The following is a 17,358-nucleotide window of genomic DNA, read 5'->3' as shown; positions in this document are numbered from 1 at the left end:
CAAAAAAACATTCAAGGTATATTGAGTAGCTTTAGATCAAACACACAGCTCCAAACATGACACTGATTGGACACCTCCACACCAATCCTCCAGCACACACACACAAAGGGATTCAGACATACTGAAGAATTAAGTTCATAACATCATAACATAACATAAATGTGCAAGGGGCAATCAGAAAGAATTTATACAAAGAATTTATCAAACAATAACAGTAATGAGCTCACAACCTAATAAGCTACATTTTCAATTTGTGTCGGTGCTAATACTACCAAACATAAACATTGACAATAACTAAATAAATAGACAACATACATGGAAAATATTTCATTTTGATAAATGGTAACTAAAAATTTAAACATGGAAACAAAATGCCCTGATATTCCAGGACTTGTCCCCAAAAATGTATAAAATTCCCTGACTGTCCGTGTCTGGAAAAGAGATTTTAAAATTCCTGGATATTCCCTGGAAACTCTCCAAGACTGCGAGCGCACAGCACAGTGAAGTGCATTAAGCAGGCGGAGGCAAAAACCTTGTGCAAGTATTCCAAGTCACATCGCTTGATCAACGTCAGTACTTGTGATAAGTGGTACATGCGCATTTGTGATTCCACCCTGGACCTGGGCACAAGAAACACATCGACATTTGTCCAACTCAGGGAGCCGAATCCAGCAAGAAGGAGGTTGGGGAGCAACAATTGAGTCGTTGTGGATGAGGAATGTTGTTATGTTGGTGAAACCCACTGTCGTCACGCCACAGTTCAGGTCATACATGCTGAATGTTTTCCCTTAGATGCCTCAGAATGTCACAACAGACCTCTGAGTAGACGGTCCGACCCCAGGGAACAAACTCACACCTCATAACCCCGCGGAAGAAAAGTCACCTGGTTTCTCTCCCGACCGGATCGCTTTCTTTGGTCTCGGACAGCGACGTTGAAACGTGAATGCACTCAGAACGCCAGCTCTTTGCTTTATTGCCAAAAAGCTCGCTGTTTCAAAGGTCTCCATAATTGACACAAAATGTGATGTGTGCTCTGTCGATGGTAAAATGAGCGCATGGTGGTCAAAAATCGTTTGTATCGTGCTGCACCCTCGGTGTAGGAAAGAGGTCGTTTGTTCCGACGGCTGTCAGACTGTTCATCACCAGCCTAAAATAACGTGGCACTGTATTTCATTTCATAGCACCTGACACTTTCTATTCATCCCAAGCTGTATTTTATTTCATTTTTGTGTATACAATTTGTGTGTGTGTGTATTTATTCATTGGTCTTACTTTTTCTAAAAAATTCTTTATATCTATCTTATTTTATTGTATACGTATTTGTTATATTTTTCTCATGTGTGCACAATCTCTTTTCCTAACTGTGTTTCTATGCTGCTGGGACGCCGGAATTTCCCCACTGTGGGATTAATAAAGTCTAAAGTCTAAGTCTAAAAGTTTAACAGGTGCTGATGTTGATCAAGTGAAACAAATTGGAATACTTACAAAAGTTACTGCTTCCCCATGCACATCACTGTGAGGCACTCTGTCCGTGCTCAACAGGAACAGTCTCCAGTAACTTAATGATTGCACCTCGTATATTATTACTTATATTTTAGACACAAACCCTTCTCTTAGACAAGCTGACAAATCCACTACTAACCTGAAGAATCACGGTCCTCTTTTTCTGGGCTCTTAGTGGATTTGCCTCTTTGTGGATGTTGTGAGAAACGGGAAACAGAGGACTGGCTTTTAGCTGGTGCAGCCGCTCTACTCGTCCCCGACAGCCTGGAGGTCACGGCCGTTCTCCCGTCCACCCTCCTGCCTTTCACAGGAGCCACACTGGGTTTCCTCACTGAAGACACAGAGTGATGAACAGCGGAGGCCTGGGGGGAAAAATGTGCAGGATTCATTGTGGTTACATTGTTAACTTTACACTGCTTATGTACAACAAATTAAGCCTATTCTAAAGTTACTATGGTTTAATTGAATTGTATTTATAAGCATTCAAATCTAAGAAGTCTGTTTCTGAGTCAGCAGTGACTTTTCTATGATTTGCTGACCGTTTGTTTGTTTGTTCTGCCAGCAAGAGACGATGCGTGAGAAGAATATTTGTCCTGATCCTGCATCAGCCTCTCTACGTCCTCCCTGATGCTCCGTGTCAGCTGATGGTTGAGAGGGTCTGGGATGCTGGATGGATGGCTACTCCATCCCCTGGTGCCCTTTTTTCCCACAGCTGGTCTCTTCAGTTGTGAAGTCACATCTTGGGAAGTCCTCTCCAGGAGGTGGGATGTCATTCCTTGGTCGAGTTCCACAGAACTGCAATCAGACAACGTAACGTGACGCTTCGCTACAACTACGGCATTGTGGTTTTTGCCACCGCGTACAAGACAGGTCGAAGTTTTAATCCATGTCTGTTCAGAGATACATAATGTATGTGGTTAAAAAAAGAAAGAATTTGACAAAAAGTACCAGTTCGTAAGTAACAAACTACAAAGTAGCTCAGTGCTGTTACAGCATCCTTTTAGATCATTTCAAGTACGACTTTTCAGTCCTCACTTGACAGGCTGGAGGCTGAAGCCTCTACTTTGGTCTTCCTCTGGATGGATCGGCCTCATCAGATCCTCCGCTGTGGGTAGGCCTAAATGCACATACACACACACACACACACACACACACAAACACACACACACACACACACACACACACACACACACAAAATAATCTTTAAACAAACTTTAGTGCCACCACGATCATGACATTTATAAACTCCTCAGCACTGCGGGTATATCCCATTGACAGTCTGACTCCTTCAAAAGATGTGACCTTTGGAAAACGGGAGACTATTATTCCAAATGTTTGTCTTCTCACCAATTATATGATCTTACAAAATCCAAAGTATTTCCTCCACAACATCGATATTACACTTTAAGTAGTAACTAAACTCTTAGAAATGGGGGAGGGGGAAAGTTCCAAAAGGGTTCTCCCAGAAGGTCTGATGTATGACCCAGAACCATTTCCTCTGAAGGTCCTGTTTTTGAAGAAGGGCTCGGTTGTAAAGTCCTTTGTAAGACTATGGGTTCCATTAAGAACCCCTTTAAATGTAAATAATCCTTTTTGGAAGAAAACGCTCTTAAAGGACTGGTGAAAGCATGACGTGAAATGATCTTCACTCTCAAATATTTAAGAACCCACAGAGAGTGTTCATTGTTCACAGTTGTTTTACAGAAGGTTCTGGGTGGAACCTTTCATAGATGGTTCTAGGTATAAGCCTTTAAGGTTCAGTTCTGGATGGAACCTTAACAAAAGATTCTACCAGGAACCAAACAGGATCCTCAGATGGAGACAAACCGAAGAGCCCAATATGCTTCTTGTAAGAACTTCTATTTCCAAGCATATAGTGCAATGATGGAAATATGTTGATGCTGCTGGCAAGTACACAGTGCAGACTCTACCAGTCCAAAAAGGGATTTTCATGGGTTAACTTCATATCATGTCCAGTGTGTACTAATGTAATGTCCTGTTAACTTCATATCATGTCCAGTGTGTACTAATGTAATGTCAGACAGACTGATGTCTAATGGGGGTGATGGAAATTGCCTAAATGTATCACTGAAGAATTCATCAGAGCCGATGGATTGTGGGATATTTGGAAATTTGTAAACGAGAAATTTGCATTCCTCAGATGCCTCCGGAGGAAATATAATGAGTTGCATCCTTTTTGAATCCTTGTGATGCGTTTCATCTTTAGAGAAGTTACTGGTGAACTGGGATCCACGTTCTGTTGAGCAGGATGCTGTACAGACAGACAGAGGAACGTGACCCCGTAAGCAGCAGCGTAGTGTCTGACCTGACTCATTAGTAGACGCAGGCTGAAGGGACTGTCTGGCATGTTGAGGAGAAGAGGATGAAGATAGAGGTCCGCTCATCCTCCCTCTCCCGTCCCTGGAATAATGGGGCATATGGTCGTCTGAGCCGTCCACGACGTGGATCTGTTTGTAGGCTTCATGAAGAGCCTCCATCTCTGAGCCTCCACTCTGCACATATGACTGGCCTGTAAAAAAAAACAACACATTACGTATAATCTGTTTTTAAAAAAAACACGATGACACTTAAATGATCCCGTAGGGAAGCTGCAATTATTAATGAAGTCCTTATTGGATTTATGAAGTCTGAAACGTCTACAAACTCAGCTGTTTATTGTGAAAAACGTTTGTTGTTTGTGGAAGCACAGATCGAGTCAAGATGTGCCAATTTTGATCGCGGTTATTATTTGTTCCACATGATCGTCATTCGCTTTGCTTTGATTATAGAAAATCACAGCTTATATGTTAATGAAGGCCAGTGTTTGGAGTTATTTATGTTGTGCATCAAAATCTGGTTTGATTTTCATCTTAGAACAAAGACAACTTCTTTAACTCATAACACATAATTCATTGCAATGCTCTGGTCCATATTGAATATATAATTCAGACATTCACGGTGAAGGTGGAACAATGTCTCAATCCCCTAATGGCATCAACGCAAGCTAACTTTTGAATGAATTCAATTCAATTCAAATTAAATTAAATGAATTTGAATACAATGTGTACGTATTGTGTCGAATGTGCTGCTCACAGGCGAAGTCTGTGATCGGACCTGCAGGAGTAATAATGTGGGCGACGTTGTTGCTAAAATGGATACATACAGCTGATATCGCTATCTCTCTGCAAGATGGGAAACGATTACAGCAATTTTCAAAATACTGGTTTTTGCCCTCATTTGATTGCATATGTATTTAAGTGTTTTAACTCACTCAAAACCTGCAAGACAAGATCCAGAACTAGAGTCACACAGAACTTTAATCCTGACAGCACTGAAGATCTATACAATCAGCATGTTTAGATGGACACCAATTCAGTGTCTGTCATTAATGTGAAATATGGTCACAGTCTCTCCTGAGACACAAAATAATAATAATAATTTTATCCTATCAGATATTTGTGTGAAAAGTTGTCATAATTAACATATGAATTATCCAAGTATGGCCACAAACGTGTTTTGTGGGGTCACAGTTATCTTTGACCACCAGATTCTAATCAGTCCATCCTTGGGTCCAAGTGAATCTTAGACTATTAAAAACAATATTATCTTTTAAACCTGGACAGCAGCAGGCAACAAAGTCAGTCAAGACACATACATGACGTAAATTATGTCAAAATGATTAAACCAACGTGGACAAAAAACAAACTTCAAATATCGCTTGCTTTCTGTACATTTGACATTTAATATTTGAAATAAAAAGGTAATTTCCTGTCACAAAATATTTCATGTTTAAGATTGCATAATATTATACTGTCTGGTGCTTGTTTGGTTCCACCTTCTATGCTACTGGATGGCTCTGTTCTCTTGTGTTTGTGTTACCTCGGTCCAGTGAGCCAGCTGTATCCTTCTGTCTGTCTTCTCCTCCAGTGTCATCCAAAGAATCATAGAGAGAGACTGAAAGAAACATTCTGTTAGAGTCACATAATGATTATTATAGTGCTGTATTCAATGGTACTTTATATTGGTTCTGAGACTGTATCAGCCATAAAAATCAATTCCACATTCTCTGCCGATGACCTCTGTGAAACATCTGTTTCTCTTACCTCTGGCAAGAATTGGAGAGCATTTGGACTTCTGAAGAAAATATAACATGAATTAGTGTGAACCATATGACAAGATGTCAGTGTGATATTTGGAAACAAAGAAAAGCTCAAAGAATGTCATCAGGTGTTTTCTGGGCTGTTTGTTTCAAACACCGCTCTCCCTTGCTTTGCTTCAGTTAAGTACATGCAGTGAAAAAGATGGCTCTGTTTCAACCATCTAAGCACATGGACTAACGCACGAGTGCATTTAGGGTGTGTCCGGATCCTCTTTTAGTAATTTAGAGAAAGTAAGGCAGCTAATTCAACAGGGTGGTTTTTTTTTTAACCCTAAATATTCATAGGATGTGAAATAGATCAATCAGAGTTTCATCTCCACATCCCTTTAAGAGCCAGGTGTGATTGCACTTTGGCAGATAATATAACGGATGATTTGCCAAGAAGTAGGAAAGAACCCTTTTTACAGAGGACCTTCCTGGTCCTGGTACTGTATGTGATAGTTTGTCTATATTTGTTCCATTCATTTCATCTGAATGCGGTTTGTATAGTAGTAAGTATAATAACCCTGTTGGAATCTCCAGGCCGTATGAACTAGTCTAACGCTTTGTCTCAGTACAACACGTGTTGCTGAAGTCACTGTCTTTGCACCTTGCAAGGAGACAGTGTGGCAGACATACTATAAAACAGTACAATTGAGGCAGCTCTTCTTTGCAACCCAAATGAGATATAGTTTGCTATTTTTAAATGACAATTTGAATGCAGGCGGTTAACTGACTGAAGTTCTAGAATGTATAGTGTCATAAGGTCAAAAAGGTCCATGTTTAAGTGACTGTTAATGTAAATTTGATCAAAATTTTGATCAAATTTAAACAATTATAGAAGGTGCAACTACAAACCTCCTCAAATAGAACGTTCACATTCTCCTCATCTTCAAAGTCATCGCTGTAGTGCGGCGAGGCTGAGAGAGAAGAGACCTGATTAAGACCCAGAGAGACACAGCGAGGTTGTCCCAGCGTTCATTACTCTCACCTGGAGACTCTCTGATGGTCTTCGTGACTCTGGCCTTGCCTTTTTCTTCATCACTCTGCTCCAGTGTTTCTTCTGCTTTCCTGGAGGAAGTATATCTGCCCTCATTAAATGAAAGTCACAACCCTGAGTTCAGGGGCACAGCAAAGCAGCAAAGACATTGGGGCCCAATTTTTGTCCACCTGGGCGCAGCGCAAACCAACGTTTGGCACGGGTGCGTCGGTGGAACAAGTAGGTGCAGCAAACGTGTTTGGTATTTTGGGAAAACAACTCAGCGCAGTGGTGAAGTAGCAGAAACAGATGATTAGAAGGTGTTTCACAATTTACCTCAATCATGGCCAATCAAATTTACTCTCTTTCCCTTTACGACCGCTGTGATGCAGCATATTGTCATTTTTGGATGAATGACAATGGCAGCGCCGTCCAAACTTTACGCTCGAGGAAACTGATATTTTTGTTTGAAGGTTCAAGCTCCAATCACCAAATTCATGGTACTACGAGTCGGCCTTCACAGACCGATGACGTTAAATTGGCTTGGCAAGAGGTAACTAATATTAAAATAAACTCTTCCCCCGGTACTATGAGAACCACTACTAGTGTTGGAAGTGGTTCAATGATATAAGATGAAAAACCTGTGTTATAGACGCCAAACACTGTCAACGTGGACAAAGAACACTCATAAAACATACGAGGATAGATCAATAAGTTCTGAGACTGCTCCTCTCGCACAGCATCTCAACGTACATGGAGCACAGAGAAATGTACCCTTTGGAAGTTTTTAACTGAGAATGAGCACAACTTTTTTTTGTCTGTACACGAAGGAGGATCTCATAAACAGCGTGGCGGCTAACATACCTGGAGTTACTTGCGCCGGTAGAACTTGTGGAGTCCAGCTCTCTGTTCAGCTTGGAGTAATCTATGGTCGACGAAGCTCCTGCCTCCAGCTGGGCAAAGAACCTGGCTTTCTCCTCCTCTTCCCCCAGAGTATCCAAGCCGGTAACGTTCACAGCTTGGGCTGTCACGGACTCTGCACGCAGGTTTAAAGACAGGATGCACGGAAAGCACAAATGTGATCTTCTGAACTGTAAATGAGGAAATCTGGACGAAGCAGAAGTGTTTCCCTTTTCTATTGTAATTTATGTCATTCGCAAATAATCACAAAAATGTGTATGACTGAGGTGCAGATGTTGATCAAGAGACATACAGTAACTTGGAATACTTACACCGAAGCTTTTCGCTTCCCTCGGCTCTGTGGACATTACTGTCCTGTGCACTGTTCATGCACAACAGGAACAGACTCTCTCTGATTGCCCCTTATATGTGTGTAATTGTTACCTACTAATTGACTGCACATAAACATTTGCTTTAAGCATTCAATCGTCCAGTACATCAAATGGTTTAACATTTATGTGTAATATCGTATACGTAAGACACTTAGGAATTAAAATGATACATAGCTATATCAAGAGGCTCTGTATACAATATTGGTCACAATATTGCATGTCAAATATTATAGCAGATGGTACAGACGATAATATAGTACATCATTACTGCAATAATATTTACATATATGCTATTATAATGATATACATATGCTATCATCACCATAATGATACACATATATCACTGTTAGATCAATAACAACAAGCCAAACAACAACACTGGGTGATGCTGTTGTTTAGATGTGTCTGTCAGTTTGTGTTACATATTGAGCAGCGAAGTGTGCTGCATGTCCCTCTCCAAGTAGACTCTTTCGTTATTAGCTGATATTTAGCTCTGGGAAGTTTGGAATTAATCAATCAAACGAATTCCAATATTCAAAGCCTAATGTTGTTATATTTGTCACATTTGAAGAGGAAATGCATCTCAGTCTAGACCTCACCTGCCAAGCAGAGATCACAAACTCTTTCCTCTGTTGGTGGTCAACACATCTTATGTCAAGCTTTTTCTATGGCCGGACTGTGGTCACTTAGTATCTCTGACAGTAAAGAGAAAGAGACCATATCTATTCATGATTAAGGGCCAGAGAGCAATTAAGTTTGTTTTAGGTTTTGCTTTGGACTCCTCAGTTTCTGATGGTGGTGTTGCTTTTTTCTTTTCGTGTCTTATTATTTGTATTATCTCAGTGTTTCGACATTACTTTTTTTTCAGGGTTGTGTATTGTGGCTGACGGTGTTAGAGGTTGAACTGCTGCCTTCATTTTACCGCTCTTTCTTTTTCAGTCACTGTTAAGATGCAGAGCTTTTCTTATGATAAATATTGTGTATTTTTCCAACAGCCATGTTTAATTGGTTTGGTTGAAACTGTACAAAGAGGAATTTGTCAATTTAATTGATTATATTAAGTAATTTCAGGGTGAAGTGATTACATTTTTAAATCTAATTTCACCATCTGTAGTCATTTCTATTGATTATTTATTTTATGTAATTGACATTGTTCAAATTCTGTTGCTGTCTGATGTACACACATGTGGCAGTGATCTGAGAGTGAGGTCTGTGGTGTGGCAGTGAATCCACTGATGAGCAGGGTCCACCCAGGGTAAACCTCACCATCCTGTTGTTGAGCATACAGCCCAAGGAGCGACAGAGATGAACTAGCTCCCTCCTCATTTTAGTTTATCGCGTTGTTTTGGTTGCGTCTGTAGCTGCTGGTGGGATCGAGGTGAACAGAAAACTGAAAAGTTATGCAGGATCCACTATGTCAGCCTCACATGCTGTTCTAGCATTTGGATTTTCCCACATTACAATGGGTTTGGTATTGTCCCATTTCCTTACTGGAGATTTTTAAGAAGTGTTCATCAATATATGGCGACTCAAGGTGTGGCGTGTAGGCCGCACATATTTATGGTTCATTATTAACTTTGGCAGTATTTTTGTTGGTACTACGTGTCTTATCGTATCAGACGTCATTATGTGCTTTTAATAAAATATCTTGGCTTCATAAATCAGTCGTACTTGGCTCCTCTCTGTTTTTGTTTGCTCACCCTCTGTCGTCGTGCAGTCTCTGGTGAGGAAGGCTGCTTCCTGCCCTTCTTCTTCTAAACCGCTACGTCCTGGATCCTCATCCTCCTCTCGAATAGACTGAGACTTTCTCAATGAATTCCTCAAAGACTTGCCAGATCCCAACACTCCTGGATATACAACAGAAACAAAAAAAACATAATAACAATTATGGTTAACAGCTGTAAATACACCACCTATTTATTAAATGGTTCCCACTGGAAGTCAAATGTCAACTTCCCCGAGTTTCAATGACTGAAATGTTCAGAAAAAAAGGCTGTCGTTGTGCTGAGCAGACAAGAAACAGCAACATGATATTAAGATAAATTAAATACATGTCTAAATACTGGTTGCAGAGGCCAATAATTTATCTAATTATTAGCTAATAAGCTACATTTTAAATTTCTGTCAGTGACCACTAATGCTACCAAACATACACAAAAATCATTGGCAATAACTAGCCAACTAGAGTTATCGCTACATACATGGAAAATATTATATTTTGAAAAATGGCAACTAGAATTTAAACATGCAAACAGGACTTGGCACCAAAATTTCCTGACTGTCCTTGTCTGGAAAAAGAGTTTTTAAAATTCCCTGACTCGTGGGAAACCTGTTGTTAAATTTAGTGATTTGTTACTCTTGTGCCAAGGATGAGGACCGTCAGATCTTCATATACATGCAATACTTTATTCACAACAACAAACCATAAAAAGTACCGTGCAGTAGATTCCAAGAGCTGACACAGTCATAACAACAACAAAAATCTTAAATTCCCATTACTGCTTTCAGAAAAGCGTCTCACACACAGTAAACTGTTCCTCAGGGGCCAATACTGCCCCCTAGTGATGTTTACTAGATAAGACACCCATCCACTGCTCATACATCAACTTATATGGCTTCTGTTCTCCTTTGGTAGATGCTAATTTCATAACTGAGTCCCAACTGAAATAATCAGTTATTCCTGCTGATCTCACGTCAATGAACACCAAAGAAAAACAACAGCAGCAGAAGTCGATAGGTGGAAAAGTAGCTTGTATATGCACACGGCTACACATCAGCTACACATCAGCTACACATCAGCTACACATCAGCTACACATCAGCTACACACCAGCTACACACAGTGGAGGACGCTTGAACCTCCCGACCTCAGTGAAACCTTGACAACTCCAAGAACAACTATGGAATATCTCATTTATATGCATAGTATGAATGGCTAAAGGCTGAAGAGGTCAAACTCTAGCTACACTTGTAGAGAACATTTTTGTGAGACTGGTATAATAAAGAGGACACCGTTGAAGACAACAAGCTCATTTATATGACAACTCTAGCTAACATACACATGCTGGGCGTGCTTCTATCATCCAGTCAAGGCCGGAGTACTTCGTTTCTGATATTTCTGTTGTAACTCCTTCTGTTTTATTTGATCATCAGACTTTTGATGAAGACACAGCAACTATGGTGGTAACTCTACAGCCAAGCATCCGCAGTGTTAACAGCACGCTGTGCACTACAGGCGCCGACAGACTGACTGACAGCTGTATGTCTGGAAGGTACGACCACAGTAAACCAGGGAGTCTTTGTCGTTCTATTTTCACTTTGTTTCCTCATGAAGCCACAAAAAAAAACAGTTCTCCAGAATGTCCAGATGTCCATCAATGTTTAACTGTATTTTGTTTTGATTTTGTAAGATGATATCATCATAACTTGAGAATGTGTCTTGTTAACAGGTTGTAAATGAGGACTGAGCGGAGGTCGAACCAGCTGAAACTCTCATGTTTTCACAAGTAAACCAGCTTCATATGAATGTAGAGAAAGATGTCTCTGCGGTGGGACGTTTGGTCAAATGGCTCTCACCCTTGTTCTCATTCTGGGACCTTGTGGCTTTGATAAATCTGTGTCGAGCCATCTCTGCTGCAAAAGACAAGAAACAGAAAGGGGACATTTGACAAATCAGTTTAGAGTTAGCACACAAATAAAGAGCGGTGAAAAGCACATCCACATTTTTGCAACAAATTTGATGTTTCGTAGTCGTGGTTGGAGATTTGTTACTATGTTTTGCGCATGTTGCAATATCTTACAAATGTGTGTGTTTCACTTTTCTGAGAACAGAAAGCCATACTGTATTGCTGAAAGATGTATACAATACTCAAACAACAACCCCACAAAGTTCACACACAAGCAACCAGGCAGAGGGACGATATTCTGATGAGTATGGTGGAAAAATCTTATTAGAGTCACTTAGAGGTAGGTAGGTAGGTATTTACTTTATTAATCCCCGAGGGGAATTTTTTTTTTAGAGTGCAACAATTATTCATAATAAAATGCCTCTTTGTGATCTCATTTTTGAATGACAACGATTCTTCATTCAGGTCATCAGCTGCATCAAAACAGGCGCTCCCGACTCTCCCTCAGCGACTAACAACACAGCCTTACAACCAATTAATTATAGCAGGAACCGGCAGCAAAGAAAACTGAGGAATAGCGAGTAAGAGATGAAGACAAAAAGACGCTTAGAAAAATACTGGTTGAAAGGTTTAAATAAGAGACCGAAAGAGACTAAAGCTGTATATTCCGTGAAGTGAACATTTAAGTTTAAAATGGAGCGTTTCTTTTCTAGTATGCAGAGTTGATATGCAGGTATCATGACAGATATCCTGTCGGGTTGTGCATGCTCGCTGATAATTACATGAAGGCTACCTCACAGGACCACGAGGGAAACGGAAGAAAACATTGTAATGATTTGTCAGCAATTCTAATGTGTAATTGTCTCTGTCAGGTTGGTGATAAGTGATCAGAAGTCTGTAGCTGTTACACATTTTGAGTCGTAAGTGTTTTATTAGACTCCGAAGTAGCGTTTCATTGTTATGATGAGTTCGATGTTGTGGGCAAGGCCTTTGCTGATGGAGGAAACAAAGAGTTTCTTTTGTCAGGTTTAACTTGAATCCACCACCTGGACACCCACTTTGCTCCCTTCATAAACGCTGTCTAAAGTAGCTACAGCGTTTTATCAAAATCTCAGGTTGCATTGCTTGTATATAATTAACAGTATTATAAATGAGCTAAATCATTTTTGACAAGGAGGTTCCCAAAAATATTTTGACACCACTTTTGTCACTCCGAGTGGAGAAACCATGGACTTGTTCAAAAAAATTAGATTTTGGGCTTAAAAGATGCAGCTCCGTCTAAGAAATGTGTGGATATGAAGCATTTTGAACGTGTAAACGACAGTTCAGGAAATATTCATGGATCATTTTTCTGGCTTTTTACCTTTCATTGAAACTTTGCATCGCCTATGGTTCTGGGCCCAGCAATTATTTTGTTGCCCCAGAAAAATGACTATGATAATCATAAAAAAATATTTAAATATATTAGTTAATCACATTCTAATAATATCAATATTCAATAAAGGTTAGACACAAGTATGGTTAAATACACAATTTTAAATGATGTATCAAAAGCAAAAAAAAAAGATCTAACACTGCTTCTCCCAGTCAGTGACCCCTGTTTAGTTTTCCACTCATGACTGCCAACTGTTAATTATGAATGTAAAATCCTATTGCACATGTCCTCGGTTCTAATGTACAGCAGAGTTTAGACACTGTCCCTTTTCAGAAGGACAGTGTGTAATACCAGTGGTTGCACTTGTGTAAAAGTCCAACTTCTCATCATTACCTCTCCCCGGTCCTCCTCCGCTCTGGTCGCCATCTTGCCACCACGACGACACTGTTTTCTGGGGTGATTTCTGGCTGCTTTCAGTATCGGGCTGCTTGTCAGGATTGCCTGAATCTGCTGAGTCATCTGTAAGAGACTGACAGGTAATCCGGTTTTAATCAGAGCGATGCCCTCAGGATAAAACTGTGTACATTAAACCATGACATGATATTAGTGTACTTACAAAAGATAGTTTGCTCCACTTGGCTACCGCTGTGATTTGCAACGTCATTATCAGTAAGGTCTGTTACTCGTTCTGCTATTAGTTCTTACAGTATTAATGCTTTTAAATAAGTTGAATTCATATCCAGCCAGTCACTCATTCCAGGCTAGTCTCTCGTTAATGTTTACTGTGCAATTACCTGCAACGCTTAGCAGTTAGCATAACACATGGAGGGAACTGCTAACATTTATATTATATTACCTAATTACCTCTCTTAAATACTGTTCAAACCGTGCATCCTCTTCTTCCTGGGTCAGTCTGTGAGTCATCGCGATGACGTTCACTCCATCAGCCAGTGGGAAACTACACAAGTGAAACAGAATGAAATCAAATGAAACCTCATTTTTGTAGTACATCATGAAAACTGATGTTATTACTTATTACAAGCATCAAAATTCCTAAATGTGATAGATAACACTCGTATTTACAGGCATCATGTTTCATTAGAACAGGCTTACTTAATGCATATACTATTCTTAAGTATCAATGAAAATGGCATTGTTCAAATGAAAATGCAGTATATTCATGTTAAAATTTCAGAAATCTTACAACATGGGGCCAAAAATATCAAGTTGGCCATAAAAAGCTTGGTGATGGATTGGTTGTAAATCATAAATGCGTAAAGCTACCTCGTCTCACTACAGCTTTGCTTACTAGCATTAATCAACATGCCACAGTCTTCATCAGTGGATGAAGTTTGCTCGGCTGTCATGGAGACATGAGTCATAGCTGGATCATGTCACACCTGAGCTATATATCTGTGATAACTGAGCAAAGTCCTGCAGCTGCTGATGAAGACTGTGAGCGGGTACTGTGTCCTCTTGGTAAAGATTCCTTTCCCAGCCAACATTAAAAAAATACTTTTCATATTTGATCTGATACAGAGTTGGACAAAAGGAATATGAAGGCTTAAGCGTAAAGTGTAAGAATGGAAAGCCTCTTAAACACAAGATAAATACATATAATATGCACTCTAGCACAAACGTAGTATAACTTATAATATAATATATAATAATATAATATATATACTAAGATTGACATTGACACTGTAACTTGTTATAGCAGGAATAGTGCAGGCTTCATTCTATGTATGCAACCATATTAATTATATTACCACCTGTGGGTTCAATGCGATGGCGAAATGCTCTATTTTATTTTCTGAAGTTATTTGATTGAGGTTATATTGGAATGAATTAACAGTGAACAGTGATTCCCCAACTTGCCTTTGGCCAATATCACAAAAATATGTATCATCTACCACAGGCTAATATTGATTACTCCATGAAAGCCTCAACAAAACACTAACACATTACCAGTATGATGGGACTTTCTGTTTCCTAGGCAACCAGAAAACAACCATATCCCTACAACTGAATTTTGTAAAGCAGTTGCAGCTCATTAATTTCATCCATTAGGGTCACCTGGGTTTTTATTTTTGTATGTTTACTTTACACATTTACAAACACGTATAAGCACTTTTTTTTTAGAAATAGACTTTTGTTTATTTGCTTCGATTACATTTCCACAACCAGAAAAAAAGTCCCACGATGTTTTCCTAAACCAAAATTCTCCACATACGATCTTATTGAGCAGTGTAAACTATTTCTAAAATCCCCGTGAATTAAAATACTTTACCCACACTGTCAGATTTACGATGACGGGTTGGCATTTGTAAATATATTGACGTAAACTCAACCAGGCAATACCTTCACAATAAAACGTTGTCACTTCCGGTCGTATGTCAAAATAAAAGGCGCAACCAAGCTTGTCTGCTACAACAACATCGAGTTTCAGTGCGTTTATGTAAATCATGAGCCAACTGGTAAACCGTCAAATGATTTCACTTTGCAACTGGGACAATGGATATTATAATGCATAACCTATTATATCGGCATTGATAATTCATGTCCTGAACTACTCAAGGTGAACTTAATTTGTCCTTTGATTAAAGCCTTCGTTAATCAAGGGAGCATAATCTACTAACCTCCGTGAGCGCCTGGTTTGTGTTTTGAAGAAAGTGTTGTCTTACTTCCGTTTTTCCAGTAAACTTGACACAGCTGACAGCAGCAAGGTAGCAGTTTATCCACTTAGCGAGATACGTTAGTTGACCCGAGGGGCGAGCAAACTATTCCCAATACATGCTGATGTATGTCCCACACGTTCATTAGCGTACAAGACATGTATCAGCCTTGTATCTATCGACAGAACTCGCATAAGAGAGAATTGTAAGAGTTCCCTGAACTGAGCCACTTCCCACGACCTCCTCTGTGCTCTTTTGGTTTGTTGTATGAGTATGGGCGGTTCCGCCTTCACTACCCGGAAGAAAAAAGAGAATCTTGATTGGCTAGAAAGAAATGACAACTGAAGGACGGCCAATTAAATGAGGGCTTCTGAGCGGTTTCGCGCATGGATCTGTGAAAGCCACAATTTAAAAAGAAAGTAAAGCTCACGTAATCGCTTAATGGGCAAAAGTATGTGGACACCCCTTTACAATCAAAACAATTAGTATTTGTTTTATTCACCTTGAAACAATATTGCCATGTTGTTTTAATCGTGGACTTACATTGTAAAGATAAACTGACGACCGGAACAAAATAAAAAAAAAATACGGTAATAATAATTGCATGACGATAATAATAATAATAATAATAATAATAATAATAATAATAATAATAATAATAATAATAATAATAATAATAACGATATGGCAGTACAGTGGTGTAGTGGTTAGTAGTTTTAACCTTTTATATTGTATTTGTATTTTTGTACTTTTTTTATATTTGATATATCCCTCGTATTGCACCGACTTGGTCTGTTTTTCTCAATTTCGCGGTACCCTGTACAATGACAATAAAGAATCCTAATTCTGATTCTCACTGCAAGATTCTGAATTTGAACCTGCTGGTCAGCTGGGGCCTTTCAGTGTGGAGTTTTCACCTTTCCCTTGTGCCTGTGTGAGTTTTCCCAGGGTGCTCTGGCTTTCTCCTACAGTCCAAAAACATTAGTGTTTGGTTAATTGGTTATTCTAACTTGTCCGTAAACATTAATGTGAGTGTGAATCGTTGTCTTGACATGCCTTCACCCTAATTTAGCTGAGATAGGCTCCATCCATCCCCACTGGACTCCATAATCGGTAAGAAAAAGGACACTAAACAGCCTATTGTTGGAAACCATGGGATGAGGGCCTGCCCAGACTGGTGCTATATGCCAATCACTTCAGGGCCAGTAACAGATTATTTGAGTGAGTGTACTGTGAATTAAGTGGGCTTCATTATCTTTAGAACATTATATTACTTTTGCTCTGTATTTTCATTCCTTTGGGGATTAAACAGCTGAATGTATGCATTTCATTCCGAACTCTTAATGTTGATGTGACATCCTAGAGCTGAAAAGACTGATGAATAAGTCATTCAAGAGTAAATCAATCAGACATTATTTGGATCAGTGATTGCTCAAGTGAATGCTCCTATGCGAATATTACCTGTTTTTGTTTGTTTGATAGTAGACATGATGAGTAAAGTAATCGTTAGGATTTGGACTATTGTTTGAACATAACAAGGCCTTTTGAAATTGTTGGTTTGATCTTTAGAAAATGTGAAAACTGCATTTAGAAAATATAATTTTTTACTTTTACTTCTTTTACTTCTGACACTTTTTGTCAAAGTCAATGTCATTGTCAATCCACCATATGTACGATATATACAGAGAGATCAAGATATTGTTACTCAGTCCCACAGTGTGCAAAATAACAAGATAGAACAAGAAAAGTATAAATATGTAACAATAAAAAC

General features: G+C 39.3%; 1 protein-coding gene across 1 annotated transcript in view; it reads right to left on the bottom strand.

The window, feature by feature from the left end:
• Positions 1 to 15,816, bottom strand: part of cep162 (centrosomal protein 162) — a 28,312-nt gene extending 12,496 nt beyond the window's left edge. The window contains exons 1-14 of the mRNA XM_069143487.1: positions 15,552 to 15,816; positions 13,777 to 13,870; positions 13,306 to 13,441; positions 11,488 to 11,544; positions 9,613 to 9,759; positions 7,485 to 7,656; positions 6,633 to 6,712; positions 6,500 to 6,561; positions 5,607 to 5,637; positions 5,383 to 5,457; positions 3,830 to 4,033; positions 2,539 to 2,620; positions 2,043 to 2,298; positions 1,643 to 1,865 (exon numbers count right to left, since the gene is read on the bottom strand). Of these exons, the coding sequence (XP_068999588.1) occupies positions 1,643 to 1,865; positions 2,043 to 2,298; positions 2,539 to 2,620; positions 3,830 to 4,033; positions 5,383 to 5,457; positions 5,607 to 5,637; positions 6,500 to 6,561; positions 6,633 to 6,712; positions 7,485 to 7,656; positions 9,613 to 9,759; positions 11,488 to 11,544; positions 13,306 to 13,441; positions 13,777 to 13,836 (1,585 nt within the window). The 5' untranslated portion in view covers positions 13,837 to 13,870; positions 15,552 to 15,816. The remainder of the gene's footprint in view (positions 1 to 1,642; positions 1,866 to 2,042; positions 2,299 to 2,538; positions 2,621 to 3,829; positions 4,034 to 5,382; positions 5,458 to 5,606; positions 5,638 to 6,499; positions 6,562 to 6,632; positions 6,713 to 7,484; positions 7,657 to 9,612; positions 9,760 to 11,487; positions 11,545 to 13,305; positions 13,442 to 13,776; positions 13,871 to 15,551) is intronic.
• Positions 15,817 to 17,358: the final 1,542 nt, after the last annotated feature.

This window comes from Embiotoca jacksoni, unplaced genomic scaffold (genome assembly GCF_022577435.1).
Source record: "Embiotoca jacksoni isolate LCO1_2020_lvr unplaced genomic scaffold, fEmbJac1.0.p SCAF_11, whole genome shotgun sequence".
NCBI classification, from domain to species: Eukaryota; Metazoa; Chordata; class Actinopteri; family Embiotocidae; genus Embiotoca; species Embiotoca jacksoni.
Note: the sequence above shows the minus strand (reverse complement) of the source record. Positions and strands in the feature narration are given on the sequence as shown.